Below are 18744 nucleotides of genomic sequence, written 5' to 3'. Positions count from 1 at the left end.
GAGGGATACAGGACAGTTAAAGGAAGGGAAAAAGAGTACAAACATTAAATGAGACCATGAGAAACATTAAATAGAAAGAGTAGAGATAAAGTCAACATGGTGTGTAGACAATGCATTTTACTTCTTAATATAATACATTTCTGTGGTTGGATGGGACCCAAAAATGAAAATTATGTCATCATCTACTCACCCTCAAGTTGTCCAAACCTGTTTGTATTTCTTTCTTCTGCTGAACACAAAACAAGATATTTTGAAGAATATGGGTAACCACACAGTTGATTGACTTCACTGATTGACTTCCAAAGTATGGAAAAAAAAATGGAATTCAATGGGGTCAATCGACTGTTTGGTTACCGACATTTTTCAAAATATCTTTTGTGTTTAGCAGAAGAAATACATACAGGTTTGGAACAACTTGAGGGTGTAAATGGTGACAGTATTTATTTTTCGGTGAACCATCCTTTTAAGGCCCATTGTTCACACCAATAATGATAACTATAAATTGTATGAGAACAGGAAAGTTCACACCACAACTAACGATAACAACACAAAAAAAACGATATCAATGGAAACACTTCCAGAATTATTTTTTTTTCCAGCTAATGAACAATAAAAACATTGACAGCCAATTAGTATCCATCTGACTTTAAAGAGCTTGAGCATTTAAAGAGGTAGACAACATAAATAGAATGTTATCGTGTGTTGGTGTAGTGATCTTTATAGTGATCCTTCTTGGTGTGAACTGGCTTTTATCCATCAGAAACTGATTGGATTGTGAACAGTGGGCGTTATATACCAGCATGGAGTTTGCTAAAATAAGTAGCTAATTGGTTATTGGATAGCATTATTCAATAGTGACATCAATGGGAAAGGAAAACAGAGGAAGAGCAAGTTATTATATTTTGATGAAGGATTATGATGACAAACAATTATTTTTAATAGAACAAGGAATGTGCATTAAGTGCATTAAGTAAATAGGGTCCATTTTGATTTAATCTGTATTATCTTGGTTTCTTTGGCTGGACAGCAATACAATTAAATGGAGACTTTTGCTTGAGTCTTCAGCTTCTCCTTTTTTTCTTGAGAAAAAAAGACTTACAAAATCCCAAAAGTTTCTCCTTTCGAGTTTCTGTAGTAACTGTGGACAAAATCTGCTGTGGACAAAATCTGCAATCAAATATTTTTTCAAGGACTAAATCATCTGAACTATGAAATTCATATTAATTATATAGCTCTAAAGTCATTCTGTGTCTCAACAATTGTTTCATGTGTGTCCCATTTTTGGATTGTATTTAGAGCAAAAAAAATTAGCTAAAATCTTTCAAACCTTAATACATTATATAGTTACTTCATAAGCAAAATATTAAGACTTGTTTTCAGAGAACATATCTTGAATAAGGTTGATTTTTCTTGCTATATTATAATTTAACTTTAGGCATGGGTCTAGTCAAATTTTGTGAGAAATAAAAACTTACCAGAAAGGCTCACTGAAAACAAGTGTTAATATCTTGTGCAATTAGATACCCACACACGACATGGACACTGTACAACATCTTCAAATTTCTAAAGTGAAAAGGGCGCACAGTGCAGGAACACACAACACACTCTCTTTCACACATAAATAAATAAAAACACCAGTTCCCTTACATTCGCTCACGTTCGACATAGTCGACGTGCCGACTGATCGGGATCACACTTAGGGAGCCTGACATCTTCGAGTACTGTAAAAATGAGCCAATGCACATTGGCGTGCGTGAAATGCATCACACACTCTGCCCCCGCGGTGCGGGTATAAATACGGAAGTGGATGCACGCATTAGTTGTCTTCCCCTTCGGAGCCGATCGGTCTTCATGACAACGAGCGAGTGTGTCTGTGTTCTTCTGGAAGTCTCTCTCAGTGCTGGTGGTTCTACAGCACGAGTGCAGCGGTGATCGCGATCTTCTGAGCTCTCAACTGCTGTTTTAACAGCATAATTTCTGTGTGTTTGTTGACGGTTGGTTAGAGGGCAAAGAAGTGAGTGCTTCTCTGTTTCAGTTCACTGTCCTGTGTTGCCGCGGTTATTCCCCTGTGTGGTCCGGCACTGGTTGCGGGTCCCATTTTCTGAAAGAGCAACACAGGCAGTTGGGTGCGGTTCGAGGACCCGGTCATCCGCCTTCTCACGCATCCCTGGCCGTCTCGTGGAGACAGGTATGTGTTCTACACCACCACACTCAGACCCTGCTTCGGGCCGCCTTCGGGCCTTCCGAGCCGGGTCCCTGTCCTCCACCTCACTGCCCCACCTCGGGTATGTCTGTACGTCTGGGACCAGGTGGTGAGCCTGTAAGCGCTGCCCCGGAGGAGGCAGACCCAGCCCTGGCTTTTCTCTGTCTGTACGCTCCATTGCGGTTATACGTGCTCAGAATGCAAAGCCTGGACCTCAGACCAGCTCTTGTCTGTTACGGAGACCAGCAGAAGGGAAGGCTGTTTCCAAGCAGAAGTTGGCCCACTACATGTGGATGCCTTCATCTTGGTGATTTCCCAAGATCCACGTGCCCACCTGGGTGGTGAGCTCCTCCTAAGTGAGAGTATTGCTCCCTCCTAGGCGTTGACACAGAGTGCCTCGCTGAACAGATGTTAATAGAGTTGGGGGCTGGGCAACACATATCACATTCGCTAGAGAACTAGCCTATGTGTCGAACCGCTGCTTCCCGTGGGCTCCCTTCATATGAAGCCAGTTTCACTGTAAGCCCGGTTCAAAGTGTCGGCTTGTTGCGCCATTCCCCTCCTATGGACTGGATACGTGTGCAATTCTTGCTCCAGTGAGTTCCCCTTATTAGCAGAACCCTGTCGACTTCCTCCATACCCTTCGGCAACGGACATGGCAAAATGTCCGAAGCCAGGCCTATCACTCATATGCACTGGTGAAACCTGTGTTAGGCTGGGTCCATATGTTGTGATCCCTATGGCGATCCAATATGTGTATTCTTCCATGATACGGCTCCCTGCGGCGAGCCTGTGTCTTCCCTCGGCAGGTTGAGTATCCTCCCTGTCATAGGCTGGAGCCACCACAGTGACATTCCATATGTTGTACTGCCCGGTCATCCGCCCAGTCCATATGTGTATTCTTCACACATGTTACCTACCTTCGGACAGGATATTGCTTACGCAGTGTATTCCTTTCCATCGAAAGAAAACACTTTCTCAGTGGTCTTCTGGAACAGCAGTGACTTCCCTGGCCTAAGCCCTGTCCCATCTCCACCTCAAAATAATGCGGGTGGATCAGAAGGCTTTTGTCTAGGCACTGGAAGGTGGCAGCACTAGTGGCGTTTTAATTGGGATGCCAATCAGTCGAGACGTCGACTATGTTGAACGTGAGCGACTGAAAGAAAACGTCTCGGTTACGTATGTAACCCTTGTAGTAGTCAACGTAGTCTCGATGTAGTCTCATCGCCACTATTGCTGGACCACCACTGACTCTGAGTTACGCTCGGCTCCTCAGCGAAAAACAACTAGTGCATGCATCCACTTCCGTATTTATAACCGCGGCACAGGGGCGGAGTGTGTGATGCATTTCACACACGCCTATGTGCATTGGCTCGTTTTAACAGTATTCGAAGATGACAGACTCCCTGAGTGTGATCCCGATCAGTCGACACGTCGACTACGTCTCCGTTCCCTCCTTCAGGGAACGAGGGCTACATACGTAACCAAGACGTTACATTCAAAAAAATAATGCCCAAACAAGCACCGCCATCACAAAAAATATCTTGAATTGCACACATTTTATGTCACTCTTCAGCTTCCTGTCTCTCTCCCCTCCCACCCTCTCCCTCTCCCCATCTCCTCGCTCCCACTGTCATCCCTGCTTTAACACTTGTTCAGGTTGCTAGGAGACACAAAGCCACAGAAACAAACGGGTCATCATGGAAACAGTTGAATGCTGAGATATATTTGGGAAAGCAAAGGTATGTGTGTGTCACCGGGCATTATGTGTTCCCATCAACGTAGTTGCAGCCTTGGGCATTATAAAGTGTTTGTATGCATTTAGGTATGATAAAATTGCAGGGAAGGGAACACAATGTCATCGAAAGTGTGTGTGGGTGTCTACTGTTTCCTAACAGATTAAACGTGCATATGCGTGGGTTCTGGTGTGCGACCATGTCAGTGATTTGTGTTCATGATGTGTGTGCATGCACAGTAGTCTTACCTTTGATAAGTCCACCAGAGTATTGGCTTGATCACTGAGTTTTCTCTGCTCCATTTTAACACTTCGCAATCTACAAAATAGGGATAAACACACACACAGCCCATTAGACCCCCTCCTAATCTCACTAGCACCAATGGCCCTCAGTTGTAAACCTCAACTAGCTAATTAACTTAATCAGCTTGTTTTCTTTATTTGTTTGTTGTTGATGAGAATCCCCCCAAGATGAATACGCAATTACGGCGTAAATCATAAAAGCTTCAGACTTAAAAGGATTCAATAAGTGTAGGATTTCTTTAAAAGAAAGGGTTCGGTTTGAAAGGAGCTCTTAAAATTGGCGGCCAGGGCCACAACAAAACAGTGACAGGAGGATTAGAGCTTTTAAAATGATGAGTATGTGTGTGGTGGGCACCCACACAGAGACAGGGAATAGCATTAGCCCTAGCGAGCTAACAGTCAAAAAAGCTGATACAGCAGTCAGTTTGGCCAAACGAATAAGAAACATGGTCGCTTCAGAAGCATTAGACGATCTGAAAAGTCAGAGGGTTATGTTATAACCAAATTGGACTGGCTTATGAATTTGAATTAGGTGACGTAACATTTGCTCAGAAGTTCAAACTAATTTGTTAAAAGGCAATAGTGCTCGAGCCATATTAGCATTAGCACTTGTGTATTCTTCCAGTCCACTGCCAAAACAATCGTTTGGCAGAGGCTTCTTTGGGACGACATTACGATGAGTAATTGATGGCAGAAATGTCATTTTTGGGTTAACTATCCCTTTTAAGCCGTTGTTTTAATCAATTTATTTGCTCATTTTAATTGCAGCACTAAAAATGCAATAACCATGTTTCAAACAGTGGAGTGCAAAGTTTCTATATACCAATAGATAATAATGTTCTGTTTATTACAAGTCCGTACTGCAGTTTTAATGTCTGCTTCTTTAAATACTCAAGCACTTTAAAGCCAGATTCTGATTGGCAGTTAGTATTTTTATCATTCATCAGCTAAAGAAAAAAATTCTGAAAGTAATTCCAACAATATCTTTGTCTTTTCTGTTATAGTTATGGCTGTTTAATTCACTGTTCTTATCGAATAAGAACGATTATTAAGACTGCTTTGTCATAATTATCGGTGTTTGTGTGAATGGCGCTTTTCAATGTTTGCTATATGGAGGGTCAGTGAGATCATTGATTAAGCCAGAAAATACTAAAATGTCAATAAATTGGTATTTGGATGATACATAAAATTGAATTACAATAGAAAGCTTAAGTTTCAGGTTTCTACACTGGTTTCTAAACGGGTCTCTGAAGAGATGAATGGTACAGAAAACCATCACTACACTTTTTTTTTTTTTTAAAGCATGAAGATTGATAAATGAGCTCTTACAGCTAACCATTATCAGAAAAAACTGCCATTCATGTATGTATTTGTCATATAATGTCCATGGGCAGGTCAGACATGCTAACTGCCACAATCACACTTATCACACATCTGGCCACTCAGCCAAAATGTGAAGCACTCTAAATGCTTTTTGTGCGGTTTTAGCGTATATCGCTAAAGCTCACCAAGTACTTTTGTTGTTTATGGGTCCATTGGTGTGTGCTTAAAGTAAAAAGTGAATGAGGGCTTAAGTGAAATTGTGGTGTCTGTGAAGGGAAGCTGTTTTTCTCACTGGTGAATGGCTTGAAGGAACTTCCTCTGATGCTTGCGTACACGGGAGTGGTCAATTTTCTTCATCAGCTTGGTGTGCTTGTATATCAGCCAAGTCTCTCGTAGAACATTCGCTGCAGCGTTCTTTATCTGAGGGAACATGTCGCCATAACAACAATATTAGCAACAGGAAAAGCACCTCAGGAGCGAGTATTGACAAGTATAAGCTCTGCTTTGCCAATACACGCACACAACCCCAAACCTCTGCCAAATTAAAGGTCTTTTTGGGAGTTATTCCAGAGTGACTTGACAACAGACATTGTAGCCCATAATTCTGTCATCTGGTCAATTCACTATTCTGGCTGCAGAGCAGTGATGTCCAATAAGAGAGAGTCGTCTCTAAAGCCGTATATTTATATCTTTGTGATAAATTTTTGAAGGACAATAGTAGTGAATTAAAGCCATCTTTTAAATATCCCCAAAAAACAACAGACCCGAAGTCATTTATTTACAATGGGGAGTAGTACGGCAGCTACGTGGAGTTGCGATCATCTGCGTATATGGAATTTTTGGATCTGATTTGAGCTTCGAATGTGTTAAAAATATTTTAAAAGGAAAGATCATGTGTGACCACCTGACTGGATGTGATATATTCTGATTAAAACAATGGGCCCTATTTTAAAGGGCCCCTATTATGCTATTTTAAGGTTTCCTAATGCTGTTGTGGAGTCTCCTACAACATGTTTACGTGCATCAAATGTAAAAAAAACCTGTTTAATTTCCTCATAATATACATTTGCACATCATCACATTTTCAAAAATTCTCAAATGACTCGTCAAATTAATCAATCCCCCTAATCCCTCCTTTCTGCGACTTACTCTGTTCTGATTGGCCAGACAGCTCAGTCTGTTGTGATTAGTTTACCGTGTACAGCACTTCGAAAACAAAAACGCCCATTGCTATAACAACGTCAGCTCTGCATGTCCTGAGGCTTCCTACACTGTAAACTAAACACAGTAACGGACAATGACATCGATTTGACCATATTAATGCGAGCGCGAGTCTGATGATGAAACTACTTAGTTTGAGGCACATTATAAGATGTTGCAACTTTAATTCCTCACCATCAGCATTAACAAGTGCATGTCCATAAACAAAGTGATTATTTTACTTGTACTCATTTATTTACATATTAGCCTATTTTTCTAATATATTGCGGTGAATAGGTGAAAACTGTATCAATAACAGTACATGTATGCAATGTACATTAGCCAAGCTCTAGAGTGAATGATCTGATGTAACATAAACGTTGGTAAAACAAATATTTCCTCAAAGTAATGAGAACGACAGACAATCTGCATTAATAGAAAGAGTTTTAGGTAATAGTGGCCTACAGATATATTCAATACTGATTAGCAGAAGTATTTCAGTAAGACAGTGATAACATGAGTTAGCCAGTTAGTAGGAGACCTACACATTTTAGAGTTGAATCTTACTTTTGAAAGACAATAACTTAATATACGGTGCACTTTCAGATTTAAAACTTTGCAGGATGTTTTCACTACATGAAAGGTAATTTTCAAAAATCCAAAATAGGGGCCCTTTAACGATCTGAAACCTAAGTATAAAACACAAGTAACTTTGTGGGCAAATCTCAAATGGGTTTGTCACACCAGGAGCGGTTCACAGCCAAGGAGACCGACGTTCTCGTCAGGGCCGTAAAAGTGACATTTTATGGGGATGGTAGAAACCCACCCAAATTAGCTTTGGTTAAACAGACGTATAATTTGGATAAATGTGTAAGCTAGATTTATGCCTATTTTTTCCACATCTTCATGGACACCACAATGATTTCCCTTGTGTGGTAATATTTTTCCTTGTAGCCTAATTATGTATGGTTTGCAAAAAATGGGAACTGCTGCGTCTGTGTAAATGAGAGAAACAAAGTGTATGCGCGTTGTGCACACGCTACATTACGGCCAAGCATGCGCCCTTAAAATAGCATCTGAATAACACACCACTGACTTTAGACTAGGTCTTTCCTGGTCTGTGGCGGAATTGTTTTCTGAAACTGCAAAATAGCACCAGGGAACGTTTGCACTGGAACACACCTCCTCCTTTCGCTGAACCACCCCCGGGAGCGCAAGTTCATTACCTAATTTACCGACGTGCGTCTGTGGAGGGAAAAGTCTGCTGTGCGCCGCGTGCAAAATAGTAATGATACATGCGTCGGTGTACAAAGTCAATTGCGATGGGTGCAAGATAGGGCCAATGAGTTTAAGGTGAGAGTTATCTTACCAATTTTTCGGTTAGTATCTCTTTCGTCAAATGTACATTTTATTAAGTGATAATGCATTCAGTTGGCGGTATGGCTCTGCTCTGGGCAAACTCCATGCCTAAAAGTAGCAAGACGTCCCTTTGCATAACTGAAATTCACAAAAATTTAACATAACTTCATTAGGGATTATTACAATGTAACTTTACTGGTATTATTGAAGACAAGCACAGCATTTATTTGGACACTCTGCATGCAATTTCTAGCAATTGATCCACTACATACCTATTTAAAGACAGTACAGCGCTATGCTAGCACATTTAGCGCCTGATTAACCAGGATTGCGGGTGGTTAGCAGATAAGATGCAAGTTTTTGCACTGAAAGAGGTACAAAAGAATGTCTTGAGCTTCAAATATTTTAATATTTTAAACTCTCAACTCTTGAAGACCTCCTTGTGCATCAAAAGATTCATTTGTGAAGTCTTGAAGCCACGATTACTCTTTTAAATCTCACATATGGCACCAGAAAAGGGAGAGGAAGAGCAAATAAAGGACAAAATTTAATAAGAAAATCTGCTGAAGAAAAATGAATGAGGAGACTTCAAAGGGGCACCACTTTGGTGGAAAGAACAATTACATCCTCTTTGGGCAACGGAGGGATGATAGAACCCTCCCGTTTTTTAATAAGCTCCAGATTTGACAGTATTCCTCCACACATAGGGCAGCACCAGGCTATTTTTTTTTAGCACTGCACAGCTCTGATTAATTAACAGTGGTCAGTGTATTTAATAATACAAGAGTAGGAGCTCTGCTCCAACTTCAATGCAGGTCTCATTTATGAAAAGAGGAGTGGATTTTCTGGAATCTGGAGTCCAAATGACAATTAAGCAGTATTACAGTGATTATAAATACTGCTATTACACATAAAATAATAGTTCATAACAGCCCCTGTACATCTCCTAAATATACAAACTAGATCGTAAAATGCCCTCATTCTTACATTATTGCCATATAGCATTTTTTTCACATGGTAGTCACTAAAAGAGACAGAGAGAGAGATACCCCTTTTCCACCAAAAAAGAACTGGTTCGGAAGTGATGCTGGTTCAAAGTTGGTTCGGAGTTGGTTCAACTTGCGAACCTTCTCAGAACCTGTTTGTTTTTCCACTGACTAGAGCGCCCAGCGAACGCTTCGTTACATCACTGTGTGCGTCGCCATACGTCTTAGCTTAAACGCTTGCAAGTACAATATTACTTTGGGATTATCTCTAACTTGTGTACCAAGAAGGCTTTAAAAACAATTGATGTAAGTATTTTAATCTTTTCCTTTGATATGTAATCTTTTCTGAATAGTTATGTACCCCTGTCTTGTCTTTTTTTCTTTCTGTTTATTTGTTCTATATTCTGACTGTTTTCTTCTTTGCTTACATAATGTTTTCAATTAAAAAAATAATTTAAAAAAAATAGAAACGCTTGCGCCAACTTCAAGCATAACAATTACAATGGCGGACTACATCGTGTTTCTGCAAATGTTTCTCCTGGCTTTGCGATCCTTTCTGTCAGAAAAGATGTTTAGAACACATCTAAACCCGCCTCCAGCCCCCGCCGTAAGCATGACGTGGTAAAAGAACGGTTCTAGTCCAGCAAAGAGTTGGTGCTGCTTTGGAACCAGTTTTACTGGCCGAGAACCGGTTCTTTGGCTGTCGAAACACAAAGAACTGGTTCGCGAGTAGGCACTGGCTCCGAACCGGCTCTCAAAATGCTTTGGTGGAAAAGGGGTAAGAGAGAGACTGTCAGAGAGGTCTAAGCAGTTGAAAGTGGACGTCAGAGAGGGGGAGGCAAAGGGCAGGAAACTGTAATGAAGTCTGGGCCATCATTGTTTAATATGTGGTAAACTGAAGCCTTATCCTTATAACAGCTGCCAGACTAGCTCACCTCAAGCTACAACTGTCAATTCAATCTGAACATTTCTCCAAATACAAAAGATATGCACTATACAGGCTTCGGCACCAGGTAGTTATAGGAACTACTGGGTGCTCCCAGGTCACTGTGATTTTGCCAAGTAAGACATGTTCCTGGATTAACATATTTTATTGATCCTGGAATAACATTCCTCTCCGAAAATGTTGTCCCTACCCCTAAACCTAGCCTTATCCCTAAAAAGTTGTCCCTAAAATCAGAGGGAAATTATTGGTGAATAAACACGGATGTAGAAACATCTAACCCTGGTTGTAAGCCTAAACTTGACATAAACTGTAAACATCCTTCAAATCTGACTGGTTGATTGGAATGTTGTTCTAAGATCAACAAAGATGTTGTTCCAGGAGTGTTGCACTTGGTGAAATCATGTTCACCAGTGGTTCCCCAAGAACTAAATTTCCCCCTGTCATTAGCCGCCCAACAGCGACGTCATTTAAGCACAGCATTCAACAGCGCAACAACTGAGGATGGAGGACGGCGTGATCAGAGCTGTGTTTTTGTTCTGTGTCATCTTATTGTTGTTTTCCATGCTCGTGGAGTTATTTCGTGAAGTAAGGATATGTAAACTCTGTGTTTAAAAATGGCGGGTGTCGTTGTTTCATATGGCATATTAAACATACACATATCAGTTTTAGGTTTTAGGAACTTAATCATAGAAACTAGCCACCAGGGAGATTCCCAGAGAACTAAATGTTCCATAGGGCCATTTTCCTGGTTGCATTCGCACCGCCTGTGTCGTGGGGTTCGTGATAACAGGTGGAAGTTATGAGATAGAAAGAGCAAAAAGAGGGCTAAGAGACGAAATTTCTCATAACAACTTGCGGTGTTACATATCATCAAGGCTGAGAAAAGAACATAACACCGCAGACAAAGGCGATTAGTTAGATTACAATAGATGTGAACAAAGAATTATTTGAATGTCTTAAAAATAAATGTTTCATAAGTTCCCTTTCGAGGGAACTCAACACTGCGTCGAGAATCGACACTTTGGGGACGCTCCCTTAGCGTGCGCCTCTGAAGTAAGAATGAAACTAATCCAATCCTGATTGGTTTGCGTCGTGATGTAACATGTGACGGCATAACCGGATGCATAAAAGTGACGCTGACACACACACACATCAGCTTTAGCTCTTCAGCAAGCGCTCTCTGTGAAACTGTCTGTCTTATTTGGTGTTGTTTGTCTGTGCAAAGCTCTGTATTATGGCGAGTGAACAATACACTAAGTGTGTGCACCCCTGCCCAAGATAATATATATGCCACGGGTGGGGACACGCATCAGCTGTGTGTGTGTGTATTGTTTAGGGGCGCTGCACGCACTGTCAGCTCTCGAGAGGGCTGCCTGTGCACACTGTGAAGCACTTCCTATTAGAGTGCTGCGCTCCCGCTTGGCTATATTATTTCCTGATGATGGCCAGGCTCACGATCCCCGCGGTTCGGGTCCCGCGTCCATTGAGGCGGCGCGACGGCTTAGATCGTGGAGATCGCAGAAGGATCTCGCGGATGAGAACGAGACTGCTGAGCCACCTTTTCTCTCATCATCCGCAGATTCTATGACACTTTCACGACGCAGAAGCCCGCGATGCGGCTTCTTCTGCCCGTGACGAGTGCCCAGTGCTCGAGCTATCTGTTTATAAGGAAGTAGATGTGCTCAGCATCTGAACGAGCAACATGAGTCACACTCGCCGGCTTATGTTTCTGCTTATGTAGAGCTCGTGGAGGTTGTGATGCGCGCGGTGGCCAAACTAAATAAATATATAAATAAATATATTTATATATATAAAATATATGAGCTGGCCACAAAATAAGCAGGATGATCCCCGTCAAAATGAACTAGACGAGAGATTCCTGCAGCACCGTTCACAACCTCAGAGCCGGGGCTTACTGTTTTTCCCAGATCTTTATAAAAATATAAATATATATGTGTAGATCCTGGGAAAAACCCCATTCTTTAGGTATCTCACCACATTCATTATATGTTTATTCGAATGTGGTGGGTGCGAGAGAGTCGGGTTATGGCAAGTTGCCGCAGATGGAGGAAGCTTTAGCGTGCTATCTTTCTCCTGATCCGGCATCTTCACTTTAAGCCCCGGCGCTGCCCAAAAAACCGTGCAGGGACACCTCTGCACTGGTTGGCTGGGCTTATATGGTGCAGGAAATCGATGTTGCTCTTCCGCCGTTAAAAACGTTTCGGGACACATCGGTTTCCAGCGAACAAATATGTGAGGCAAATATTTCCTGTTGGCCGCTCCGCTATCTCCTTCTGGCCTGTTTTCCAACGCTGTCACTACAGTCGTTGACAGGTTTCAGGAAGCAAAAAAAAAAAAAAAAAAGAGAGCGTTGCCTCTAGAGGCCCTCCTGCGGGAGTTTGGCAAACAGAGGAAGCACTCTCAACCGAAGTCCTCCAGCCAGAAGGGTGACCTGAGGGCAGTCCTTCAGGCGAAGAGGTCCTAATTGTAGGACTTCTGAGGGCTGTATGGATGCGGCTCTGGCTCCACTGAGGCTTCAGGGCATCCGTATACTGAATTACATCGGCGACTGGCTCATATTGGCCCAGTCTCGAGAAATGGCAGTTCGGCATCGAGATGTCGTCCTTGGCCACATTCAGAACCGGGGGTTGAGGCTCAACACTAGGAAAAATGTGTTGGACCCAGCTCAGAAGACTACTCTTCTGGGCGTGGTATAGAATTCGGTTACGATGCGGGCACGTATGTCTCCCGCTCGTATCGAATCCATCCTGGCCATGGTGTCCGGGATAAAGCTAGGCCAGGCCATCACTGTAAAGCAATTTCAAAGACTGCTGGGCCTCATAACAGCGGCATCCAACATAATTCCTTTGGGCCTGTTTCACATGAGGCCCCTTCAGTGGTGGCTCAAAGCCAAGGGTTTTTTCCCCAAGGGGAATCCGTTCCATATAATAAAGGTTACGCGCAGATGCCTTCGTTCCCTATTAATATGGAAGAAACCTTGGTTCTTGTCCCAAGGGCTAGTGGTAGGGGCGTCATGTCGCCGGGAAACTGTTTCGACAGACGCTTCCCTCGCTGGCTGGGGCGCGGTCTCGGATGGCCGCTTTGCCAGGGGTCTGTGGCAGGACCATCATCATTCTTGGCATATAAATTGCCTAGAGATGTTGGCTGTGTTCAGGGCTCTGAGGAGCTTCCTCACAGACATCAAAGGTTACCACGTCTCAGTGGTAGCTTATCTAAACCGACAAAGAACACTCTGATCGCGCCCTCTATCCAGATTGGCGCATCAGATCATTTTATGGCCCCAAGGGAAAATATTATCTATAAGAGCAATATATGTCCCGGGGAATCTGAATCAGGGAGCGGACATCCTGTCGAGGCAGGGGCTGAGGCCCGGGGAACGGAGACTCCATCCAGAGGTGGTGGAGTTCATATGGCAGAGGTTTGGACCAGTGGAAGTGGATCTGTTTGCGTCTCGAGGGACGTCCATCCCACTGTCCACTTTGGTTCTCCCTCACTCATCCAGCCCCGCTGGGGTTGGATGCCATGGTACAGGCCTGGCCGAGGCTTCGCCTGTACGCTTTTCCCCCCGATCGCTCTGCTCCTGGGGGTCCTGGAGAGGGTCCGTCAGGAGGGCATCAGTCTTCTTCTGATAGCCCTGTTTTGGCCAGCCCGACTATGGGTTTCAGACTTAATTTCACCCCTGATAGCTCCGCCATGGCAGATTCCTCTGAGGAGGGGTCTGTTGTCTCAGGCGGAGGGCACTATATTCCATCCTCATCCAGAGCTGTGGAAATTGTGCGTCTGGCCTCTGAGGGGGCTCAGTACCTAGATGCTGGTCTATCATCTGGGGTGGTCGAAACCATACTTATCTCTAGGGCTCCGTCTACTAGGAGATTATATGCCCTCAAGTGAAATATTTTTCTACTTGGTGTAGAGAACTTGAGTTAGACCCAGTTAACTGCCCAATGGCTTCAGTTCTGGAGTTTCTTCAAGATTGTTTCTCTGCGAATCTCTCCCCTGCCATTGCGGCGTTCCATGCACCACTAAATGTTGGGCCTTTAGGGAGGCACCAACTGGTCATACTATTTCTCCATGGTATTGGAGGATGAGACCGACAGTCAGGTCCAGGGTTCCTTCCTGGGACCTGGCGGTGGTTCTCGAAGGGCTATCCCTGGCTCCCTTCGAATACCTCCAGTCGGCTTCGCCTAGGACCTCACGTTCAAGATAGCCTTTCTCTTAGCTATTTCTTTAAAGAGACTGGGAGATCTCCAAGCCCTGGCATTATCGTCAGTTTGCTTGGGGTGTGCCCCCGGCGGACTTAAGGCCATCCTGCATTCGAGACCCAGCTATGTGCCTTAAGTGCAATTTATCATGGCTAGGCACCACCTCATGTGTCGGCAGAAAAGGAGAGGTTCCTTGCTCTGCCAGTCAGAGTTCCGAGTATTACCTTGAGAGGTCCTCTTCTTGGAGGAGGTCGGACCTACTGTAGTGTGTTTTGGATCACCTATTAGGGGCTCCCGGCTATACAAACCATAAGTAGGCCTACAAGGTGCGGAATTTCCCTTCACCTTTGGCCGTTAGGGCTCATTCTACTAGAGGCATGGCGTCCTCTAGGGCCCTCCTTTCGGGAGTTCCCATCAAGGAGATCTGGGAGGCAGCCGGTTGGGCTACCCCACACACTTTTGTTAGGTTCTATAGTCTGCACCTCCCTAGTACGCTTGGCGCACACGTGCTCTCGTCCTAGCTGAGTGCCTGAATCAGTTTCACTCCGGGGCAGGCCTGTTTTCGGTGCGTGGCTTAGTGGGCATTCGTTCCCCAAAGTGTCGATTCTCGACGCAGTGTTGAGTTCCCTCAAAAGGGAACGTCTCGGGTTATGACTATAACCCTTGTTCCCTGAGAAGGGAACGAGACACTGCGTCGTCCTGCCACGCCCCTCGAGGCCTTAGAGCGTCTTGCTTCATCGCGGAGCTGATGTGTGTGTGTGTCAGCGTCACTTTTATGCATCCGGTTATGCCGTCACATTTTACATCACGACGCAACACCAATCAGGATTGGATTAGTTTCATTCTTACTTCAGAGGCGCACGCTAAGGGAGCGTCCCCAAAGTGTCGATTCTCGACGCAGTGTCTCGTTCCCTTCTCAGGGAACAAGGGTTATAGTCATAACCCGAGACGTTTTGCAGAGATGCTATAGAAGATCCATTTTGGGTTCCCGAAAGAACCCTTCAGTGAACATTTCTTAAAATAACCTTTTTTTCTTAGTGTGAAGACAATTTCCACTATAAACTCTTTCGTGCATTGCAAAAGTTCCACGGATGTTAAAGGATCATCATGGAACTAGATACCAATGTTTACTGAATAAACAGGTAGTTAAAAAATTATCATTCTGTTGTGTTCATCACACAGTAACCTTTAAAAACAATAATTGCATGAAAGAAAACATTTACAACCCTCATGAATGCACATTAATTAATTACTGAAGACTGGCTGTTACAAGTGTAATCAGTTCAGAAGAGTTTATTTACCACTTATGAAAAATTTTGAAAATGGTACCGACGTGATTAGAAAACTGGAATACTTTAGAAAGATCACATTAGCATTTTTATTCAAGGATAGTCTGTGATAAACAATTCTACCCTGAGAAACCTGTCCATCTTCACTGCACTGTCAGTTTCACCTGATGGGAAGACGGAGGAACAACCTGCACCCTTCCACCCAGTTGAAGGTAAACCTTTTGTTACTGTGTCTCCACGGCAACATGTCTGTGAGGTCAAAGTGGCGAGAACATTTTTCTGCTTTTTGTAGAGGTTTGTAACCATAGTAGCGACAAATTCAATGCATGAGGATGATGGGAATGGTGACTCTATAGCATTTATCAATCTCTCTTTCTCTTGTTCGCCAAAAGCCTGTTAAGATGAGGCAATTGAGTAAGCTTGAGTTAATAAACTTTTTAAAAAGAGGCTCGTACTCCCTTCACTTGAGGAAGGCATTTACTTTAGCTGCTCATCTGAAGAAGCACTCCACAGCTAAAGTGATATTTTTTTAAATCTGTGTTGCAATTATTGATCACCAGCCTTCTAGTCACTGATGTCAGCCAAGATGTTGATACATATTTGACACAGGGAGCTATTTCTGAGTCTTTCAAGTGCATGAAAAATTGAAAAGGACCTACGTAGAAAGAAAACTGGTACATATGGTTCTCTGAATATAAGGCTGTGCCTACGTGTCCATTTATTGAAGCGTGTGTGAGTGTGTTTACCCGTTTGGTGAGCTGTGTGTCCATCATAAAGTTGTGCACATGCTTCTCCGCCTTTGTCAGCTCAAGCTTCCTGGCTACCACGGCAACAACCAATGCAGTGCAACCTGCTCCCTGTGAGAGACAAGAGAAGAGGTCAAGGTGTGAAAACACGCAGAAGCATAAAAATACTTCCTACTTGTATCATTAGCAGAGATCACATGAGTGATATTAAATGATGATTGATAATAAAATCAGATCCATGGACGGGCCAGGGAAACATTAACTCCAGTTCATGAGAGCATTAGAAAAAAAGAGAAAAATAGCAAAGAGGGTGGATGTGAAGTGTTTTGCATAAAAATTACACAATTTACTAATATTTCAAGCAAAATCAAAAGAAAAGAGATGAAAATGCTTTAGGATAATGAAAACAATTTTAGCATTATTAGGATTTTTGCAGTGTTACATTCGGTGGCGTCATGCACCTATTTCTTAAAAGGGGAACCAGTGGCAGTTATGTTAGCTTGGTGCCCTAGAGGAGACCAAGCATGACCAAAGGGAAAAAAAACTGTCTCTAATGATACAGTTTTTTATTCAGTGTGAAAGCTGACCACTTTCAAATCTTGACACACACAGGATTCCATGTTCTTTTAGGGGCCCTACCCCTCACAGAAAACCTTCTGCATTTTACATTTTCAAAACATAAGTTGTTGTTTTCCTCATGGAGACAAAAAAAGTCCCCATAAGGTCAACATTTACTGGTATTACTATCCTTGTGGGGGCATTTGTTCCCCAACACATAGGAAATAGCAGGTACACACACACACACACACACACACATTGTGAATAAATATATACCGACTTCGGTCCAAGTCGGTGCTGAAATTAAAAAAATGTGACGATACATTCACTCTAACAGTTTGACAACATATTTGTCTCTATTTGGCCATTGTCTTCACACACTCAACATATATGTCTGTGATTGGCTACATTGATAAACGCTTCAAAAATATGTCTTCACCGAGAGCTTACACAGATACATACGAGAGTGTTTGAAAGCAGGCGTCTATCTATCAGCGGATCCCTGATATATCCACTGATAGACAGATCCGCTGGTAGACGCCTGTTTTCAAACGCTCCCGTGTGTATCAGTGTGGCGCTCATTGAAGACATGGACATAGTGTCCATGATGTCACCCATAGGTTTATGAAGAGCATTTTTGAAACCCAAAGTGGGCGGAAATGGCCGTTGCCATCTTGGCATGTCACTCCCGGATAACTGAATATGGGCAAAGAGGCGGGATTAGCTTATTAGCGACGTGACAGCTAACAGACAACAGACAAACGGAAAGTAGTGACAGCAGCGGCAATCCACCTGTCACTCAAGTGGCCAACACTTAATCATGCAGAACTTTAAGGATTATTATAATTTAAACTAATGAGTTATAAAAAAAAATCACCCCCTTACAGTTGTCATGAAGGGAAAAATTAGCTAAATAGAACAAAACCACTTTTTGTACCAGGCTGTAAACATATTTTTTCTGCTGTAAATTTGGCATATTAACATGGGAGGTCTATAGGATTGATTCTCTTTTGTAGCCTGTCTTTAGCAGCCAGTAGATAAACTGCAGTAGGCCTATAAGTCACTTCCGTGTTGGATTGAAGAGAGAGACCAGAAGGTTGCCGCTTGGTGAAGATAAACACATGTTTTTGAAGCGTTGACCATTTTAGCCAAACACATATATGTTGAGCATGTGAACACAATGGCCAACCTGAGGTGTTTAGGAATCTGTTCAATAGTGCTCAAAATGCTAGAGGGAAATGCTGGTATAGTCACATTTTTAAAATTTCACAAAATGTAAAATTTGCCAACATTTTGACTAATATAAACCAAGCGCTACTTAAAGGGATAGTTCACCCAAAAATGAAAATTCTGTCAGTAATTACTCACCCTCATGTTGTTCCAACCCCTTAAGACCTTCGTTTACCTTCGGAACACGAATTAAGATATGAGAAGGAAGGCTTGCTGCGCTACTGTGATTCCCAAACAATCCGGTGCAACCAGGGCAGGACAAGACAAGGCAGAAAAGGAAAATCGCCGGTGCAACACATAAATCTTCTTAGTAATCCATTTATTTGAGGTACAAACCAGTGACTAACATTTCGACGTTAGTCACTGGTTTGTACCTCAAATAAATGACATCACGACATGAGGGTGAGTAGTCTACTGACAGAATTTTCATTTTTGGGTGAACTAAACCTTTAACCTCCTAACAATCAATGTACTTTCATTTTATAATAAAGAACAGCTTTGACGATTTAATTAAGTTAATTTCATTAACAAAACCTATGACGAAAAATGTTCATCAGCAACCTTTTTTCCCACGACTAAAGGTGCGGTCACACTACACTTTTCATTCCACTGACTTGCATTCAAACACATACAAATGTGAGTG

At 42.8% G+C, this 18744-nt stretch overlaps 1 protein-coding gene across 1 annotated transcript in view; it reads right to left on the bottom strand.

Annotated features, from left to right (window-relative positions):
• kcnn3 (potassium intermediate/small conductance calcium-activated channel, subfamily N, member 3) overlaps positions 1 to 18744 on the bottom strand; it is a 92512-nt gene that overhangs the window by 1432 nt on the left and 72336 nt on the right. The window contains exons 7-9 of the mRNA XM_077210853.1: positions 16314 to 16424; positions 5857 to 5984; positions 4188 to 4257 (exon numbers count right to left, since the gene is read on the bottom strand). Of these exons, the coding sequence (XP_077066968.1) occupies positions 4188 to 4257; positions 5857 to 5984; positions 16314 to 16424 (309 nt within the window). The remainder of the gene's footprint in view (positions 1 to 4187; positions 4258 to 5856; positions 5985 to 16313; positions 16425 to 18744) is intronic.

This window comes from Siphateles boraxobius, unplaced genomic scaffold (genome assembly GCF_051911475.1).
Source record: "Siphateles boraxobius isolate OS27281-9 unplaced genomic scaffold, OSU_SipBor_1 12, whole genome shotgun sequence".
Classification (NCBI taxonomy): domain Eukaryota; kingdom Metazoa; phylum Chordata; class Actinopteri; order Cypriniformes; family Leuciscidae; genus Siphateles; species Siphateles boraxobius.
Note: the sequence above shows the minus strand (reverse complement) of the source record. Positions and strands in the feature narration are given on the sequence as shown.